General features: G+C 41.2%; 1 protein-coding gene across 1 annotated transcript in view; it reads right to left on the bottom strand.

Annotated features, from left to right (window-relative positions):
• Positions 1-17,777, bottom strand: part of abhd16a (abhydrolase domain containing 16A, phospholipase) — a 47,451-nt gene that overhangs the window by 11,176 nt on the left and 18,498 nt on the right. The window contains exons 12-15 of the mRNA XM_080747215.1: positions 6,450-6,573; positions 5,256-5,360; positions 5,099-5,162; positions 4,178-4,234 (exon numbers count right to left, since the gene is read on the bottom strand). Coding sequence (XP_080603341.1) covers positions 4,178-4,234; positions 5,099-5,162; positions 5,256-5,360; positions 6,450-6,573 — 350 coding nt within the window. The remainder of the gene's footprint in view (positions 1-4,177; positions 4,235-5,098; positions 5,163-5,255; positions 5,361-6,449; positions 6,574-17,777) is intronic.

Below are 17,777 nucleotides of genomic sequence, written 5' to 3'. Positions count from 1 at the left end.
ACAAGGAGCGATAGGTCTAACTAACAACGGTTCAAGAACTGTTAGCTCCGATCACGCCGCCTCATGATGTTGTTTGCGAATGCTTGTCCAAACTACAGTTGTCAGAGACAGTAGAACTTTATTATTAGGCTACAGCGCGTCTGGGAAATGCACCTCAGGCCTAATAGCCATGCCCATCCCAGAGTAGACAGACATGCTTCCACTTCCACCTGTGCACCTGTGTTATTTAGTTTTAGCTCTCTGGCTGATTAAACCTGGCAGGTTTATTTGAACTAGAAAAGTATTCATAAGTAGGGTTGCCTAGTGCCACAGCCAGTTAGGTGCAACCGACTGTGCACTCGTTGTGGGTATGAGAATCTGTGTTCGATTCCAACCTCTTGTTCTTTCTCATTATGTGTTGTTTGTACATGACCAAGAACCACAATAGAATGTTTTTATCCGTGACTTTCTGTTTATCAGAATCAACTTCATCACAACTTACAAAAGTAAAGATTTTTTTGCAAAACCATGCTATTCTTTTAACATGATATCTTTCCTTTCCTTTCTCTCTGCTCTCTCGCTCTCTCTACAGATTTAATTCCAGTGGAAAACATTGAATATATGGAAGACTTGTTTCACAAGCTGCTAAACTGTAATTGTGATCGTATTTGTGTCCACCATGGGGCATGTTAATTGATCCATAAGAGACTATATTTTGCAGAAATCTGTTCCTTCCTAATTGTTTTCAAAGTCATTGGTGTGCAACCTCTTTAGCATACTTCACTTGTTTTGGTGTGTGATGTTATTTGCATAATAGGCTAGTCAATGGAGATGCAACTGTGTTTAAGACATCCAGTTTTTCTGACATTAACGTTACATTAATTGACGTGGCCTTTACAAAGCCTAAACGTCTGTTTTTCCCTTTCTTCATTATTATTTTCTAATTATATTAAGGCTTTATGCAACTAAGATTCTGCGTATTGCAAGATGCTGGCATTACTCTGCAGACACAGACAATCTTATTGTTAAGCAAGTAGTTAAGTAGTTCTGGATGTTCTAATGTCTTAGTTGTATACTAGTAGCTACAAACAGTTGCGTGACTATTCGTCCTTGTTGTGGAAACAGTATTTTTATTTACACATACAGTAGCCCTTCTACTTACAGTAGATCAGAACCCATCGAACTCCATGAAAGGCTATGTGAATAAACCAGGTTCAATGCACGTCACGATTCAATATTTTTATTTAATCTTATGTAGTGTGTAGTATATCGTCACTGTCGTGCGGAAACCTCCTAACTACATTTTTCAGCTTTTAGATAATTTTTTCAATAAATCAACGCTAATGAAAACCCTTTACGTCTGTGTGTTGGTTAAAACATTATTGAACCAATGAAAAGTATTAAAATAAAAAGCGCCTCAGAAAGAACCTTCTAACTCCTATTGGATGCTAAACCTGTCTGCAAAAACTCCTAACTCCACCCCCTGATTTGAGTGAGTTCCCCACAGAGCTTATAAACACAAGGCAGAGTTTTTCCCCCCAAATCTGTTTACCTGTTAAACAGTTTACCTGTTTAACAGACTTAGCAATGACGCCAATGTTATGAAAACAATTAATTCTATTTCTAAAATCTATGAATGTTTTCTGAGGAGAGCAATGTGACAAGAAATGAGTTAATTACTCTCGCTAGCCGTGGATCATACAGGTCGCAGCAACCTGACATTTTTCAGGGCTATTCTCTCGCTAGTTCTACTGAAACTGCAACGGTAGCTCTCTCCAGAAGTCATTGTAATATTTAAAGCCATGCTTGATATTGTGGTTCTGTGTTATGAAGAATCAGGGCATTCATTCACGTGCTGTGATGCATTGTGAGCTTGGAGATCTGATCCATTGTCAGCTGTTCTTATCAATGACGGATAATGACGGACAAAACCTCCTAATTCCTCTAGAGCTGGATTTGGGTAAAGTGATAATATAATGACAATACATAAAGTCACAATACCAACTTAGATGAGGCAGTATTGCTTTGTTTTAAAAATATATTTTCTTAATTTCCTGAAAAACATTTTGTTTTTTCGTTTCCTAAAAAGTTTGTATTTATTTAGCTGGTTCTGGCCTGACACCATTGTTGTATTTCGATGTGTGATCTACCTTTTTCTTATCCATGTCTCATTCCTTACTGCTGTTATGCTTTTTCCTCTTGGGGATTAATAAAGATATCTTCTCACTGCAGCTTTATTACTGTGAGAACATAACTAAAAGGTTTTTTTTTTTTAAGCAGAGTGGGAAATCACTCAATAGAACTCTAATGTCAGCCCTAAAGGTCCCGACACAACAAACTGACATGTATTACAGACTACTATGGGAGACCAGATTGTGAGATGCCACATGACAATCAGTTCATGGCGCTTTTTCTGCACCTGTGTGAGAGGAAATAAATCTACCATACTGGCTATGAATGAATAACATGAATATATGAATGAATAACATTATACTGTTATGTTGTGCTCCTCGCAAGAACATGACTGACTCTGTAAATGAATGCATCTCTGAAATTGTTGAACGCACCCCTGCAGTGTGTGCAGGGTTTTATAAATATGTTTCGTTCTTCTGCAACGTTGACGTTCAGATTATAAATGATGTGCGTTTGACAAAAGTGAGTGCATGCCATAAAATAATTGTGCCTGTCAGGTGACAGTGTTTCTCTCTCACTCTCTGCCTCACACTTTCTCTCGGTATGCTGTGCTGCCTGCACTAGGGCAAAGATTCACGTCTGACCCAGATAATATATGGGAACAAAACTCATTATAGGAAATATATTGTATCAACCATTACCAAAAAGATATGCCATAATATGATCAATCTTGAGTTGTTATTTTGCCAGAAGTGAGTGCCTCTGTGAAGTCTGTGCGAGAAGTCTCTCTTCGCAAAAGGTGGTAAGGCTAACACCCTTATTGGTGGAGAGAGGCTCTTATGATCAACACGTTCCACCAATAATTCAACATTTTAATCAGATGACTGACCCATGCAGCAGATGCCTCACTACCACCGACAGCAAAGTACACACTAGAGATGCGTGGATGGCGGTTTTAGCCGCGGTGCACTGCGGATCACCGCGGTGCGGGCGGATTTGGATCAATCAAATATCATTATTAATTAATTTCGGATAACCGCGGACGAAATAATGCAGGAAATAAATTATGACATAAATTATCTATCAATAAAAAGCTAAATCTCTGTATGCTTGTGTCTGTGAGTGTGTGTTATTTTGTATAATGTGTAAAGTAACCGTAATTTTTCATGAGGCAATGTCCAGTCCACAATAAAACTAAACAGCTGTGACCACTTAAAGTTAAAGGCATCGGCATCATGGCATGCCTCGGTGCGCTCATTACCTCTATGGTTGCGCTGCGCTAAAAGGTGAATCTCTCAGCTCCATATTGCAAAGTACTGTAGGTAAGTTAAACTTCCCACTAACAAGCTGTTTGTGTTTGTTTCTGTCTCTCGCCCTCTCTCTCTCGCTCTGTGTGTGTGTGTGTGTGTGTGTGTGTGTGTGTGTGTGTGTGTGTGTGTGTGTGTCTGCCTGCAGCACAGACTAAAAAAAAGAAAAGAAAAGAAAAAAAAAAGACGAACGGACATTCCGTAGGCTAAATCAATGCATTTCTGTGATCGCACAAGCCTACCAGAAAATAATAATAATAATAATAGTTTAGAAGATGGTGCAGATCTATACATTGTATAATATAATTAATGCGGTTGGATAATGGGCGTTGGGCGGATAATTAATTTGCGTGGATGGATTCGGATGACCTCAAAAGCCTATCCACGCATCACTAGTACACACACTACCAGTCTACCACCCATTTTCATCCACAGACGCAAATCGATGGCCAGGAGGCCAGACATTGGCTTGGCGTGTTACGGCCAGAACCACAAAAGGAATTCCACTCCTCATTACAAAAAACAAAGTGTGTATGTATCTAATTATCTTTGATAGGCTATTATTTATGTCATGAATGCCTAACTTTCCAAATGGAGAAAGAGACCACAAAGGAAATCATGTTCATCCACAACTTTTGAATCATGATGACATTTGTATGCTTTTGTGTCATCGTTTTAAAATGGTCGAATGAAGAAAGAAAGCAAGAATGGAGGTAGAGAGAGGTGGTGATGTTGGAGGACGTGCAGTGCCAACTTACGTGGTTGTGATGATCTCATCTTTGGTTCTCCTGATCAACAACACCGGTCCCTGGTATCTGTAAACAGGAGCAGGAAGTTGGGAGGTCAGGTGATAGAAAGTCCTGCTTTACAGTATCAATGATTTGTGTAATATCCAATGGTTTTATTGGATCGAATGTGTGTGTATGTTGTTGGCCTGTAGGATTTTGGCTCAGGATAGCATTAGCTATCATTGATCATAATGTTGACTGTTATTTCTGATTACTGAAAAATATTTCACATACATTTTTGCATCTACTTTACATCAACACATTAGGTGACATTACCATTTATACCAAGTATTATAGTAAGCATCAACTCATTTGATGCCCACGACGTGCCCACACGTCAATGTCTCCCAGTTCCCATGAGGCGTTTGACATGTCTGATAGGGTTTTATATTAAACTATGGGGCAGCCGTGGCTGAAGAGAAACACTCCAATTCCCAGAATGCAATGGGAGATAGGGTGATCAGGAATATAAATCCGGTTCCCCTATACAGGCCAGTGTTATGAGATTCACAAAAGTGTATTTATCTCGTAATCCAACTCCAGATCACGCTCATGTTTAAAACAAGCCCTTCTCTACCGGCCGTTACAAAAGCACTGATGGCCGCGATTGCCATTTTTCTGTTCTGAGTGAAAGAAAATACTATCGCACGAAAATTCCGGAAATACTCGTATTACCGAAAAAAGGAAAAATCAATAAAATATTGGCCACTCGGCGATTAAATCATTTTCTAATCAAGGGCATCAATGTGTTAAAATGTAATGATTAGATGTTTCAATATTGCGGATATTGTACAGATTAAAGAACTGTAATTGTGAAAACTAATATAACATTTAAATTGTTATTCATGCAATTACACATGATGATGATGATGTGTGTACACAGTCACTCACTTGCAGAGCTGCTCGGCGTTGTTTAGGTTCATATACTGCCTGACTGTGTGCTGCACCAACGGCCCTGACAAAAACACACAAAAGTCAACTAATTGTACATTTCTGAGGAAAGAAGAAAGCCCATAAGCTCCCACACAGTGACCCCTTAGTGACTCACTCCAGCTGTCAGGCATGACCTTGAGGGCCAGAGGAAGCAGGTCGTCAAAGGAGGCGTCCAACACCAAGGAGCGGATCTCTGGGTACGACATTGCTGCCCAGCTGGCTGAGACAGGGAACAGGAGGACACAGAGGAGAAGGACGTAGGACACGACGGGACACAGAGGGGTTTAGGGGGACAGACGGATGGGATGTGGATGATGGCGTAAGACAAAGTTTAGCTTTGATTAAAGCATTAAACACTTAAACACACACATTATAATATAATAACCCTGAGCGAATTTAACCCTGAGTTATACTAGCCCTGGGTTCCCTGCTTGTTATGGTATAATAAAATAAAATAAAGGGAGAACAGGAACTATTTGGTAATATAATTGAAGAGCCTTGCTTGAAAAAGGCATTATGGAGAAAATCGAATAAAACGTTTTTATGTACACGTAATAATCGTGAAACTGCCATTTTTCAAAATGATCTATCATTTGTTACATCCATAATCTTTAATCACATTTTACTCAAGTTTTGTTTAATCATGGGTTAAGTAATTTCAAAGAGAACATCATTTAGCACTGTATGCAGAACTGTGTATTGTACATTTAAAATGGTCAACTATAAATTATATCAATTAATCAATCAGCAAGGTTTATTAACCTAGGTTTAAACAGTGCTAACCCTCAATCAAAAAAGCTAGCTTGATTAGCCTGAGGGTTAAATAAATATGGGATTAAGAAAGGGATTAGCCTGGGGCTAAGTGTATTGTGTTAAAAAAAGTTCACTTCCACACAACAGTGATGAAACGCAAAGCAAAGAGAAATACTGTGCACACTGCACAGATGAGCCATAAAAACACAGAAAGATGATAAAATCTGTGCTAATTTTCAAAATAAATGTGTGGCAACAGTCTTATGTACACCTGATTAAAGCTTAGCGATGGGTGCGTAGGCATGGGTCAACGTAATTTCAAACATGCAAGTGGAAGATGGTGTGCGGGTCCTATGTACAGTACATTGTACATCTTGTGCATGTTTGAAAAAATAAATGAGTGCAAGTGAGAAAAACACCAGAGGGCCTTATTTATATAATAAAAATAAGTGTGTAAATATGAGATTACATTTATTTGTTTATTTTAAACATCAGAGGGCTCATTAAAACATACCACCTCAAAAGACAAACAGCAGCAGCATTGGTGTGTGTGTACCTGTGAAGCCTCCTATAGACCAGGCGTACACCATGATGTCACTGAGCTGGAAGCCCAATTTGTGCACGGCGAACTGGATCACTACGTCCATCGCATTGGCCTCATTCTGGGGGAACGGCACTCCCTGTGGGAAGACAAGAGTAAAGACACTGTAGTGACATGTGGAGCTGTACTGGTGGAAAATTGCCATCTTTTGTGTCATTATTCATGCTCAGTCACCTTGATGACACATACGTCTAAGCTCATAAGTTCAGTCAGTTCAGGAATCTGTACCAGCTATTAGACACTTAGGCCATGAGAAGCATTCACTTTATTATAATTCAAGACACAGTTGCTATACTATCGATCAATTGATGCTGTGATGAATGCCAAAGATTAGTCCTTGCCTGTCTCCTCGATTTCGACGCAAGAAGGATTGTATCCAAGCTAGCACCACTTAAGCACTATTGAGAACATGGCGAGATGCATTGCTGAATAGATTGGCAAACTATATAAAGCACTGCTTTGTGTGAGACCACTTTCGTCACCCAGACAGTCATACATCTCGGCTCCATTAAATCACATGAACCGGCTGACTGTCTCGCTGCCTCATCTCCGAACAAATCCGTTTGCCGTTCTCAGAGGTTTTAACCGTTGCTGTCCCCATAAGAATCCAAAATAATACAGTGAAGCATACACTACTGCATGAAAGCCTTTTTAGACCTTTGCTGACATTCTTATCCAAAGCACCATGTAACTAGAAGCAGTGCTCTTCAAAGCACAGGTCTCCACCAGGCCGTGTTGTCCTGGTGGTGCTATGCTATAACAGGCCAATGTGAAAAAAGTAGCATTTGTTCCTTGACCTAGTGGGAATATGTGTGGCAAATTTCACAGTAATCACAAGCTGCGTTGATGATTTGAAGCATTTTGTTCAAAAACGGAGCAATCCTGCAAACTTTGGAGCTAATATTAGCCAATCAGGATGGAATATGAAATATCTGACGGATCGGACTTGATCACATGACTATAGAGATACTGTGTACCGATTTGCGTGATTTTTGGATAAAATCTCAAGGAGTAATATCCAAAAATGTGTTTTACATAAGTCGGCCCAAAGGTGGCGCTATAAAAGGCTGATGTGAAAAAGGCAGGGCAAAGGTTTATCCTTAGCCTCTAGGGAGTGCGCTTACAAAGTTTGAAACTGATCGGTGGAGTTATAGGTAAAACCACAAATCGGCCTGTTATAGCGCCACCATGAGGCTGATTTAAAAAAAATTAAGTGGCATTTCTTCCTCGGCCTAGTGGGAACGTGTGTGCGCGATTTCATGATAATTGCACTTTGCGTTTGGGATTTGAGGCATTTTGTTCAAAACGGCTCAATCCTACAAACTTTGGAAGCCAATCTTAGCCAATCAGGATGGAATATGCTAAATCGGACAGATCTGTGTCGATCACATGACTGTCGAGATACTGCCTACCGATTTGTAGGATTTTTGGACAAAATCTGTAAGAGTAGTGCACAGAAATGTGTTTTGCGAACATCAGCCACTAGGTGGCGCTAGAAAAGGCCCATTTGAAAAATTTAGGGCAGAGGTTCTAGATTGGCATCCAGGGAATGTGTGTGCTCACTTTGGCAGCGACCGGGCCAACGGCGACTGAGATTAGCTGCACACAAACTGCGAGGACACACGGACGGACGCACGCACGCACGCACGGACGGACGGACGCACGCACGCACGGACGGACACACGGACGGACGAAGGGGAAAACATACTCTCCCCCAAGCCTTCGGCTGGTGGAGACAATGAGTGCAACAGTGGAAACAAGCTCAAGTTCCTATACACTTCTATCGTTTCAAACAACCAGTGGTTGTGACAACCAGAGTTGGTGGCAATTTTACTGTGATCCAAGATTGAGAATGTAAGGGCAAAGTGCAAAGAGAAGAAACAGGAGCCCTGAAATGAGAAGAGAGAGGCAGAGAGGACTGCCGTTCCACCACATGGATAATATCAGCTGCAGAGCTATACTGCAATTCCTGTGCAATGCCGTCTAGCTCAACAACAGTACTAGTATTTCTACACTACACCTCTAACTACACCTCTAACTGACCCACTTACTGTATTCACGCTAGAGAGCTTGGGGCAGCAGGGCAATGAAACTTTATTACCTGGGATAATGTTTAATGATAGCCCCCCCAGAAAAGGTTCAGTAGTTCAAAACCCCCTGAGACCACTACTTCTCACTGGCACAGAATCAAACCCCACCAGTAGGCTCTACGTGTGCTGGCTCCATGTCAAATCTGCAATCTCAATACAAGGGATTAAAATGCCTCTTCTTAAAAAGAGTAGTTCACCCAAAACACGTATTTTCTATCAATTGCACACTCCATGAAGCCTTAAATTCATGGAGATTTTATTTTATTTTATTGCATTCCAAAGCCAATAATTGAATAACAGGCAGAGACTCAAAGAGTCTTCATGGAGGCCAATCATCAGATTATTGGTTTAGGAACGCGACAAAAATAACAAATACATCTCCATGAATTCAAAGCTTCATGGGGTGTGTAATTGACAGAAAATAAGTCATTTTTTAAACTATTTCTTTAACATCTTAAGCCCAGCAGCAGTGGTAGGCAACATGGGCCACAACTAACCTACCAGTGATCTGGCCTGAAATTTGTTTTGTAAATAGTTTACAACATCTGAGTGATAAGACATATAATGTATAATGTCCAAATAGAGAATCGACTACGCCGGAAGAATGCTTATTATGCTTTTATATCTAATTTATGTTGAGAGTGAATGACAGGCACGTCACAAATCAAGCCGTGGGGTGCGATGCGTCGCTGAACCCCTCATAGTGGGATCAATAGATGGGACGCAGCTTTGCATTAATGAAAGCAGGTAGGATTAACGCAGTGCTCTTTCCATCCTCCTTTAAATGCTTCGTTTTAACATTTTGTCTTTAGACTTTTGCGTTAACACCTTCTAAGCCTGGCCGTACTCCCTCGGACTTCCTACTGGGTCCCATCAGCCACGCCGTCTATTCCCGGACTTTTGATATAAATTATAATAAAAAAAAAAAAAACATCGGAAATTCTTCTCTGTGTCTTTTTGGAGCGATCTGAAAGGGTTAATATGCTCTGACAGTCATTTTCTGGTGCTGGGTGTGATACTCCTAATATCCAGCAGGCCACGCCGTTGACTCACATTCTGGATGGATGGCTGGCCAGGAGGAGCCTCATCCTCTCCCCAGTGTTGAAACTCAGCAAGAAGCTCAAACAAGATGGCTGGTCTTTGTCTCTGTTCGTGGATCGCGGTTTCAATCACGTTCGGGCGCCGCTTCTCTATCGCTCCTTTCCCTGCTTCGCCGCACGTAAACGAATGGAATTGATCTCCCCTCCGCCTCGCCAAAGTAAGATCGCCGACCTCTGCAGGATGAATATGTACGCTGTGTCGAGCACTCCAGTACGTGTTGTTATCATGTGGGCTTTGTTTTTTTAAAACATGTTTGTAAATAAATGGCTTATTTCTTCGGCGCTACCTCTGTTCAGAGGGTTCTGCCGCGGCTTGCAACGTGTTAAAGGACAACTTTGGTTTTTGACAACAAGGTTTCATATTTTAGATTGTAATTAGAGAAAAGAAAACGTGAGAGTTAAAATGTTTTCATTTGCTTCGTTCTATTGTTTTATCGCGTTTATCGTGCTAAAATGTGGGGCATACGTACAAGTGGCTAAATATGTCTTTTTAGTCGCAACAAGCCAGCAGTTTCTTTATTGCTATTTACTGTAACACTTCTAGCCCCCATAAGTCACATCCAACCATAAAAGGTTGCGTTGTATCTTGGGAATGGGCTTATTCTGTGTAAAATTACATATTTAGCCACTTGTATGCATGCCCCCAAACACTGAAATAAGAATCTCTAAAACAATAGAAAGAAGTAAATGAAATAATTTTAACACTCATCTTTTATATTATTCTTTAATTACCGGTACAATCTAAAATATGAACCCTTGTTGTAAAAAAACAAAGTTGTCCTTTAAAATGTTCTCACCGTGCTTTAACACATTGCACAGTTTCTCTCCGTTGGTAAGAAGAGACCTTGAGCTTTTGTTTATCACACAAAGAAGTCTGACTAAATTAAATGTCTTCTTAGTTCACCATTCAAATATGTGGCCTTCACAAAAAAGAATTGTGAAGGCCACATTACACAACCATTTCTATCTGCAGGTCACATGCTGGTGCGGTGAGAAACCAAATGTGAGACAGCAAGGCACTGAAGGCAGGAGGTGATGAAATATATATTTAGTATTTAAATGTTACCAGGTGACAAGTAACAAAGACAATAACTCTCAAACATAAACTAACACATGCTACACAAGACAAGGCTCCCACAAGGACCAACTGTGGAACAAAATGTATGACAAATTAGATACAGCCGAGGCAGACAGGAACATAGAAATAAGAACACTATAAGACCATATAATACAATTAATTACAAAACCTAGACAATGAATGAGGCACAAAGTCACAAAAAGTCTCAACCGTGACAGTCTCTAACATTTGATTAAACATTTGAAGGCGGTAAAATAGCCATTGATTATGTTCTGGCAGACTGGCCCACCATCTAATGGCTTAGAAAACAACTGGCCTAAGGCCAGACGTACTTGATGACCCCATACCCTATAGTATACTGTATATACACACTGTACTTAGTGGTACGACAAATAGCAAACTAGCAGAGGCGTTGTGAGCTTGCACCGTAAAGCTGCTAGTTGTGCCATTTGTCATACCACCAAGTATATCTTCTATTTTCACTTGTTTAGTTTTTGATAATTGTGACTTTATTTGAAGATTTTCACCTATAATGACACCCCCAAAATAGGGATACCAGGGTTAATGTGGTTGAACGAAAGGTTTAAATAGTAAACAATGGATTATAATAGAGAACTAGAAAAGTGTGCTCCTCGGAGCACAGGTCTCCGCAAACATCTTGATCACATGACCCGAGATAATGTATACGAATGTGTGTGAATTTTGAACCAAATATTTAGGAGTAGTAGCAAAAAGTATTTAAAAAAAAAAAAAAAAAAAAAAAAAAGGGGGAAAAAAAAAATTTGCGTCATGATCCAGAGAATCCAGTGGTAAACAGATGTTGATTGTACAACCTACGGTTCAAGAGTTATAAGCGAGAGTTGTTGCGCAACCATGAGGAGATTTCAAATGATGTGGGATAGAGATTTGTCCTTGGTTTAGTGGGAATGTGCGTGCAAAGTTTCCCAGCAATAAGACGCTGCATTTATGATGTGTGGAATTTTGTGCAAAAGGCCACCCAAAAAGGTAATCAGAATGGAATATATGAGAAATGTGAGTGATATGTCTTGATCACATGACTACAGAGATAGTCTGTAGTCATGTGCACTGATTTGCATGAGGTTTGGACAAAATCTCTAGTAGTAACAAAAATCACACCCGTGTGAAGTGGAGCTGTGTGTGTGTGTGTGTGTGTGTGTGTGTGTGTGTGTGTGTGTGTGTGTACCGATTTGTGTGACATTTGAAGAAAATATGTAGGAAAAGGAGCAAAAAGTGTGTTTTGGAGAAAATTCAAGATGGCGGAAAATCTATCATGGCGCAAATGGGCGTGGCCTATATGGGGAGATGCGTCATGACCCAAGGAATCCAGGGAAAAAATATTTTTAATTTTCCGACCTACGGTTCAAGAGTTACAGGCCAAAACGTAAAGTGGGGTGTTATGGCGCCACCATGCGGCCAAATGACACAATTATTTTTTATTTAATCCTTGAAACCATTATGAACCTCCTCTCCAAGTCTTGAAACTCTAGCCCCTATGGTTTGCGAGAGACAAATAATTGAATGTGAGTTTTTGCGATTGCCATTATAAGTCAATGGGGAAAATTAATTCACTAATAAATTAATATCAATTAAACTATTGAACCTTTCTCTTAGCAAGTTACTAGCCCACTATTCCCGAGTAAGCCGGTCGATTTGACATATGGCGCGAGTGTGTGGTGGCAAAACTGTGGGACTAGTAGCGTGCCGAAGTCAGGCTACATACAGACACACACACAGACAGACACACAGACAGACAGACCCACAAAGCTACGTATAGGGAGCCTGTGTTTCACACAGCTCCAAAAATACCTGATGGGAGTGTACATACAAAGTTTCCTGTCGATTGGTACAGAGGTGCTTGTAGCATGTCGTGCAAAACGGACCCCTCCAGCAAACTTTGAAAGTCAATCATAGTCAATCAGAATGCATCAGGTGCATCTTGATGACATGACTACGGAGATAATGTGTACCAATTTGGGTGAGGTTTGGGGGTAGTAGAAAAAGCAATTCATGATTTGAGTCATTTTGTTCAAAACGGGCAACTCCTGCCAACTTTGGAAGCCAATCAGGATGGAATATGAAAAATCATACAGATGTGTCTAAATCGAATCACTACAGAGATAATGTGTACTGATTGCAGCACTCAACATTATAAATGGCCCGCTGGCCCGTTTGTACTTTTTAGAGTGACAGGGCCACCAGAACTCATCAGGGACTTGCCCGTTGGGCCAGTGAATGTAATGCCTTGAAAATAAAACGAATAAAAACGTTTATCTAATTTCACATCAGTATTCCTTGTGGTACTACTGTTTTGTAATAATTTCGGTGAAATCGTCTCGTAATTACCGCTAAAATATAACGTTGCGTGATCCCGATCAAAGACGAGCAAAGTGCCTTCTGCGTGCATCGTGCGGTGCGTGTGTACATCAGCTGCAGTCAGTTACACAAGGAAGAGCAGCCAGCCTGCTTAGAGATGGGACATTCGTGAACGAATCGAGTCTTTTGAACGGCTCTTTGAAATGAACGTAGCTATAGTAACTAGAATGAGCCAGTCTTTTGAACGGCTCTTTGAAAGGAACGGATCCCAGAGATCCGGCTCACTTCAAAGAGCCATAAATCCCATCTCTACTGCTACTGTAGCTGATGCTGCTAACAGCGTTAGCTTCTATAGATTGTTGACAGCGGAGCGCTGTTGCCCTGCTGTTCAGCATCCAATGTCACCGCGTGTCAGAATCAGAAAGTACAATAGACAAGTTATGTTCTTGAAGTTGGGGAAAGGTCCATTACTATAGGAGAGATTGACGCTGTCGCTGTGTGTCTAGTGAACGAGAGAGGGGGGCGGTCCTGTGTGTGTGTGTGTGTGTGTGTGTGCGTGTGTGTGTGTGTGTGCGTGCACGCGCGCGGTGCGTGTGGAACGCATTCGGCAAATTTGTTTCTTTTAACGGTTGTAGTCTAGATATTTAGAATCAACGTGTAATGTAGCCTATTGAGAATATGTATATCAAATGAGAAGATCATCTCTTCTCATTTGATGAGAGTAGACTGAGTGTCTCAGTGTCAGAGATGGATGGATGAGGGACAGACAGCTTAGCATGTAACAGAAGAGTGGGAACTTTGATGTCAAATTTGGCAATTATTTTCCTAAATGTTGCATACATGATTGAACATGATTGAACATTCCACAGTTAAGGTCTAATATTTCTATAATTGCTGTCCTATGCTTCTATCTTCTGTATAACTGACTAGCTGGAGCAGGAATGTATACACAGTTTGTAAATATGATGCAATTATGCCAGAATAAACCATTAGCCTTGGATCAAGAATATCATAGATGTATTTTATTTAAATGTTTATATCATCTATAAAATACAGCTTTGATAGCCTTGATCCTATGCTAATTAACCCCACATTAGGAGATCCTGGGAAGGCAGACAGACAGCTGTCAATCTGGGCTGGGGCCCTCACCAGTTAAGCAGGCTACAGCTGGCGTTAAGAGTAGGCCTACATGTTATTGAATCAAATAGTTGTTTTTATGGGGAATGATATTTTGAATGGTGAAAGGGACAGGACAGTACAGTTCACTCCTATGTCCTATGTTAAAAAAAAAGACGCTAGTATCGAGGATGAAGGAGGACGCAAGTTTTGCGCACACACGCGTGTCAGGGCCAGTGATCATCAAAATCCACTGGCCCTGAGGGCCAGTAGTAAATTTCCCTTAACTCTTTCTCAGCCCCCTTAAATCTGGCTCTAAGTCTCTACTGCCGGATTTTTCACTCATTTTGGGGGACGATTACGCATCGTCTGTAGAGTGTATTGCACACCACACCCATATGACTGGAAAGGCCTGCTCGCGCTCTTTCCGATACATCAAACTAGAAAATCTGTATCTTGTTCTATAGTCTAGTAAATGGCAACTTTATAAAGATTGTTTTGCTATCAAAACAGCCTTTTTGCATAGACATTTTGAGATAAACGACTTTTTAGTATAATAAATAGAATATCTATTCATTCTACTGTGAATATACCAACTTCCATATACGTATGGAAAGATCAATTCGCCCTCTTTACAAATCCGCCAAGTAGTAAGTTGCTATCATTTTCTATTGTTTAGAAATAGGGCTGTTTGTAGGCGATGTAATCACCAAAACAGCTTTCTGAATACATGTTTTCGAAAGGATGCTATCAAACATAACTCTTTTCAGCCTTCTATTTTTGGCTTCAATGATGCATCAGGCAGTATGTTTTCAAACAAATGGGTAAACAAATACGTGTTTTACAGACTTTTCAAGTATAAAGGCACATTTCAGCTCAATCCCTCAAGTTATGTGGACAATAGACCTATAAGGGCTCTGGTCCATACTGATAGCAGTGGATGCAGGCACGCCTGTCATCCACACGGCGGCGCTGTCTATCTCAGAATGCAGTCTGATGCATGTCTTGAGTTTACATCAATAAACACACGCAACGTGCATGTGTTTACGTTGTGTCACTGTCTCTCTCTCTCTCTCTCTCTCTCTCTCTCTCTCTCTCTCTCTCTCTCTCTCTCCCCCCCCCCCCTCTGCAACGTGCAACATGCATGTGCACGCGAACATGGGCATGCGCACGCACACGTGCACTCTTACTGTTTTCTTTTTTGTTTTTCTTTACATATCTACTGCATAGTACTGTGTTCTATTTGTCTGTCATTCAATGTTATATGAGATATATGGTTTACTATGGAAATAAGCCTAGTATTTTCATGGATCTCCTTTTAGTAGACCTTGTACCAGTGAATGAAACTGTACCTTTTCCTATGCAAACTTCTAATAAAGTCTTCAATCAATCAATCAATCAATCAATCAATCAATCAATCAATCAATCTCTCTCTCCCCAACTTTCTCTCTTGTATCACGGCTGTGAGAGAGAGAGAGAGAGAGAGAGAGAAATTAGAGCAAGAGAGAGAGAGCAGTGTAACAGAGCGAGTGGGTCGAGAGACATAGAGAGTCTGCTACACACTCTCTCTCCCTTTTTTTTCCGCGAGAGGTAGAGAGACATATAGACACGGTGAGAGATTGCCGTCCATCCAGCAAGTCCTCAGTAGTATAGTAAAGCACTAAACTAAACCCCCCCCACCATACACATGGCTGCTGCTACGTGAATGCCGTCCATCCAGCAATCCCAGGCCTGGGGAGGACGGTCATGTACCAAATCACCATGGTAACACAAGGTAACACAAGCTGATTGGCCACACAATGGTAACCATGGTGATTTTAGTCATTCCAGGGCCCAGGACGGCTGAATCCAAGCGTCAGTGATACATATGCTCCTAATCTTGTAAAGACATTCCAGCGTCAACCTTAGCTTTTTCTGAACTGACGCCGCTGAGCTAAACGCCCTGCTCGATCGGCGGTGGTCCGCGGACCACGGCCGATCGAGCAGGGCGTTTAGCTCAGCGAAAAAAAAAGGTATGGCAAAAAAAAGGTATGGCAAAAAAAAAAAAAAAAAAGCTGTCTTTCACGCACGCGAGGCCCGGCGTGCAAGACACCAGTCATGTTGCCATACCTTTCCAACAGGCACGATTACAGTACATTTTATTATATTCCCCCTGTAGCCAAGGTATGTGAGCTGCCATAGCTTGCCATACCCAATTGACGCCTCTCTTTTAGCTTGGCTTGTGAGACCTGGCTCACACTACCAACAACAACACTGGATCTTACTTTTACTACTGTCTGTTACTACTACAAACTATGGATGGACTATACAAAAGGTAAATATAATTATGATGTGTTTTTCTGTGATCTGAGACAGTTTGTTGTGTTTGGGCTGGTGATTTGAGACTTTACTGTGATGATCACCTCAAACAATGTCAGCTGTTGGGGAAAAAAAAGAGAGAGAGAGAGAGAGAGAGAGTGGTCGAGAGACATAGAGACAATTTGGGGAGTGAAAGATTGCTTACTGAGAGAGAGAGAGGGAAATTAGAGCAAGAGAGAGAGAGAGAGGTGTAGCAGAGCAAGTGGTCGAGAGACATAGAGACACGGGGAGTGAAAGACCGCTTACTAAGAAAGAGAGAGAGGGAAATTAGAGCAAGAGAGAGAGAGAGGTGTGGCAGAGCGAGTGGTTGAGAGACATAGAGAGTCTGCTACACTCTCTCTCTCGTCCTGGGCCCTGGAATGACTAAAATCACCATGGTTACCATTGTGTGGCCAATCAGCTTGTGTTACCTTGTGTTACCATGGTGATTTGGGTCCTCCCCAGGCCTGGGATTGCTGGATGTACGGCATTCACGGCAAGGATCAGCCATGTGTTTGGGGGGGGGGGTTTAGTTTAGTGCTTTAGTATACTACTGAGGACTATACTTCTACAGCCGTTACAAAAAGTTTTACTGGATCGTCATGGTTCTTACTTTTACTACTGTCTGTTACTACTACAAACTATGGATGGACTATACAAAAGGTAAATATAATTATGATGTGTTTTTCTGTGATCTGAGACAGTTTGTTGTGTTTGTTGTTGGGGAAGGCTTTGAAGTTGAAAAAAAAAAATACTAGCTCTTTCTCTTTTTTCCTCTCCTCAAACACACACACACACACACACACACACACACACACACACACACACACACACACACACACACACACACACACACACACACACACACACACACACACACACACACACACACACACACACACACACACACACAGTGTCTCTCAGTGTCTCTCTCTCTCTCTCTCTCTTTTTATCAATCAGCCATCTCAATTGCTCTCACTCGGCTAGAATGCCAAGACGGTTCCCACAGCTCTTGTGTCTGGTGATTGTTGTGGTAATGTGATGTGATTTTCTCTGATCTGAGACAGCTGGTTTGTGTTTGGGCTGGTGATTTGAGGCTTTCCTTTGATGTGGTTCACTCCAAACAATGTCAGAAGTTGGGGAAGGCTTTGAAGTTTCAAAAAAAAAAAAAAAAAAAAAAGTGCGTAAAAGTGCGTGTCGGCTGGGAGGCTCTTGCGCAAAATTGCGT

The sequence above is a fragment of the Nannobrachium achirus genome (assembly GCF_963921795.1).
Source record: "Nannobrachium achirus genome assembly, chromosome: 2".
Lineage (NCBI taxonomy): Eukaryota > Metazoa > Chordata > Actinopteri > Myctophiformes > Myctophidae > Nannobrachium > Nannobrachium achirus.
The sequence above is the reverse complement of the archived record's forward strand: the minus strand, read 5'-3'. Positions and strand labels throughout refer to the sequence as shown.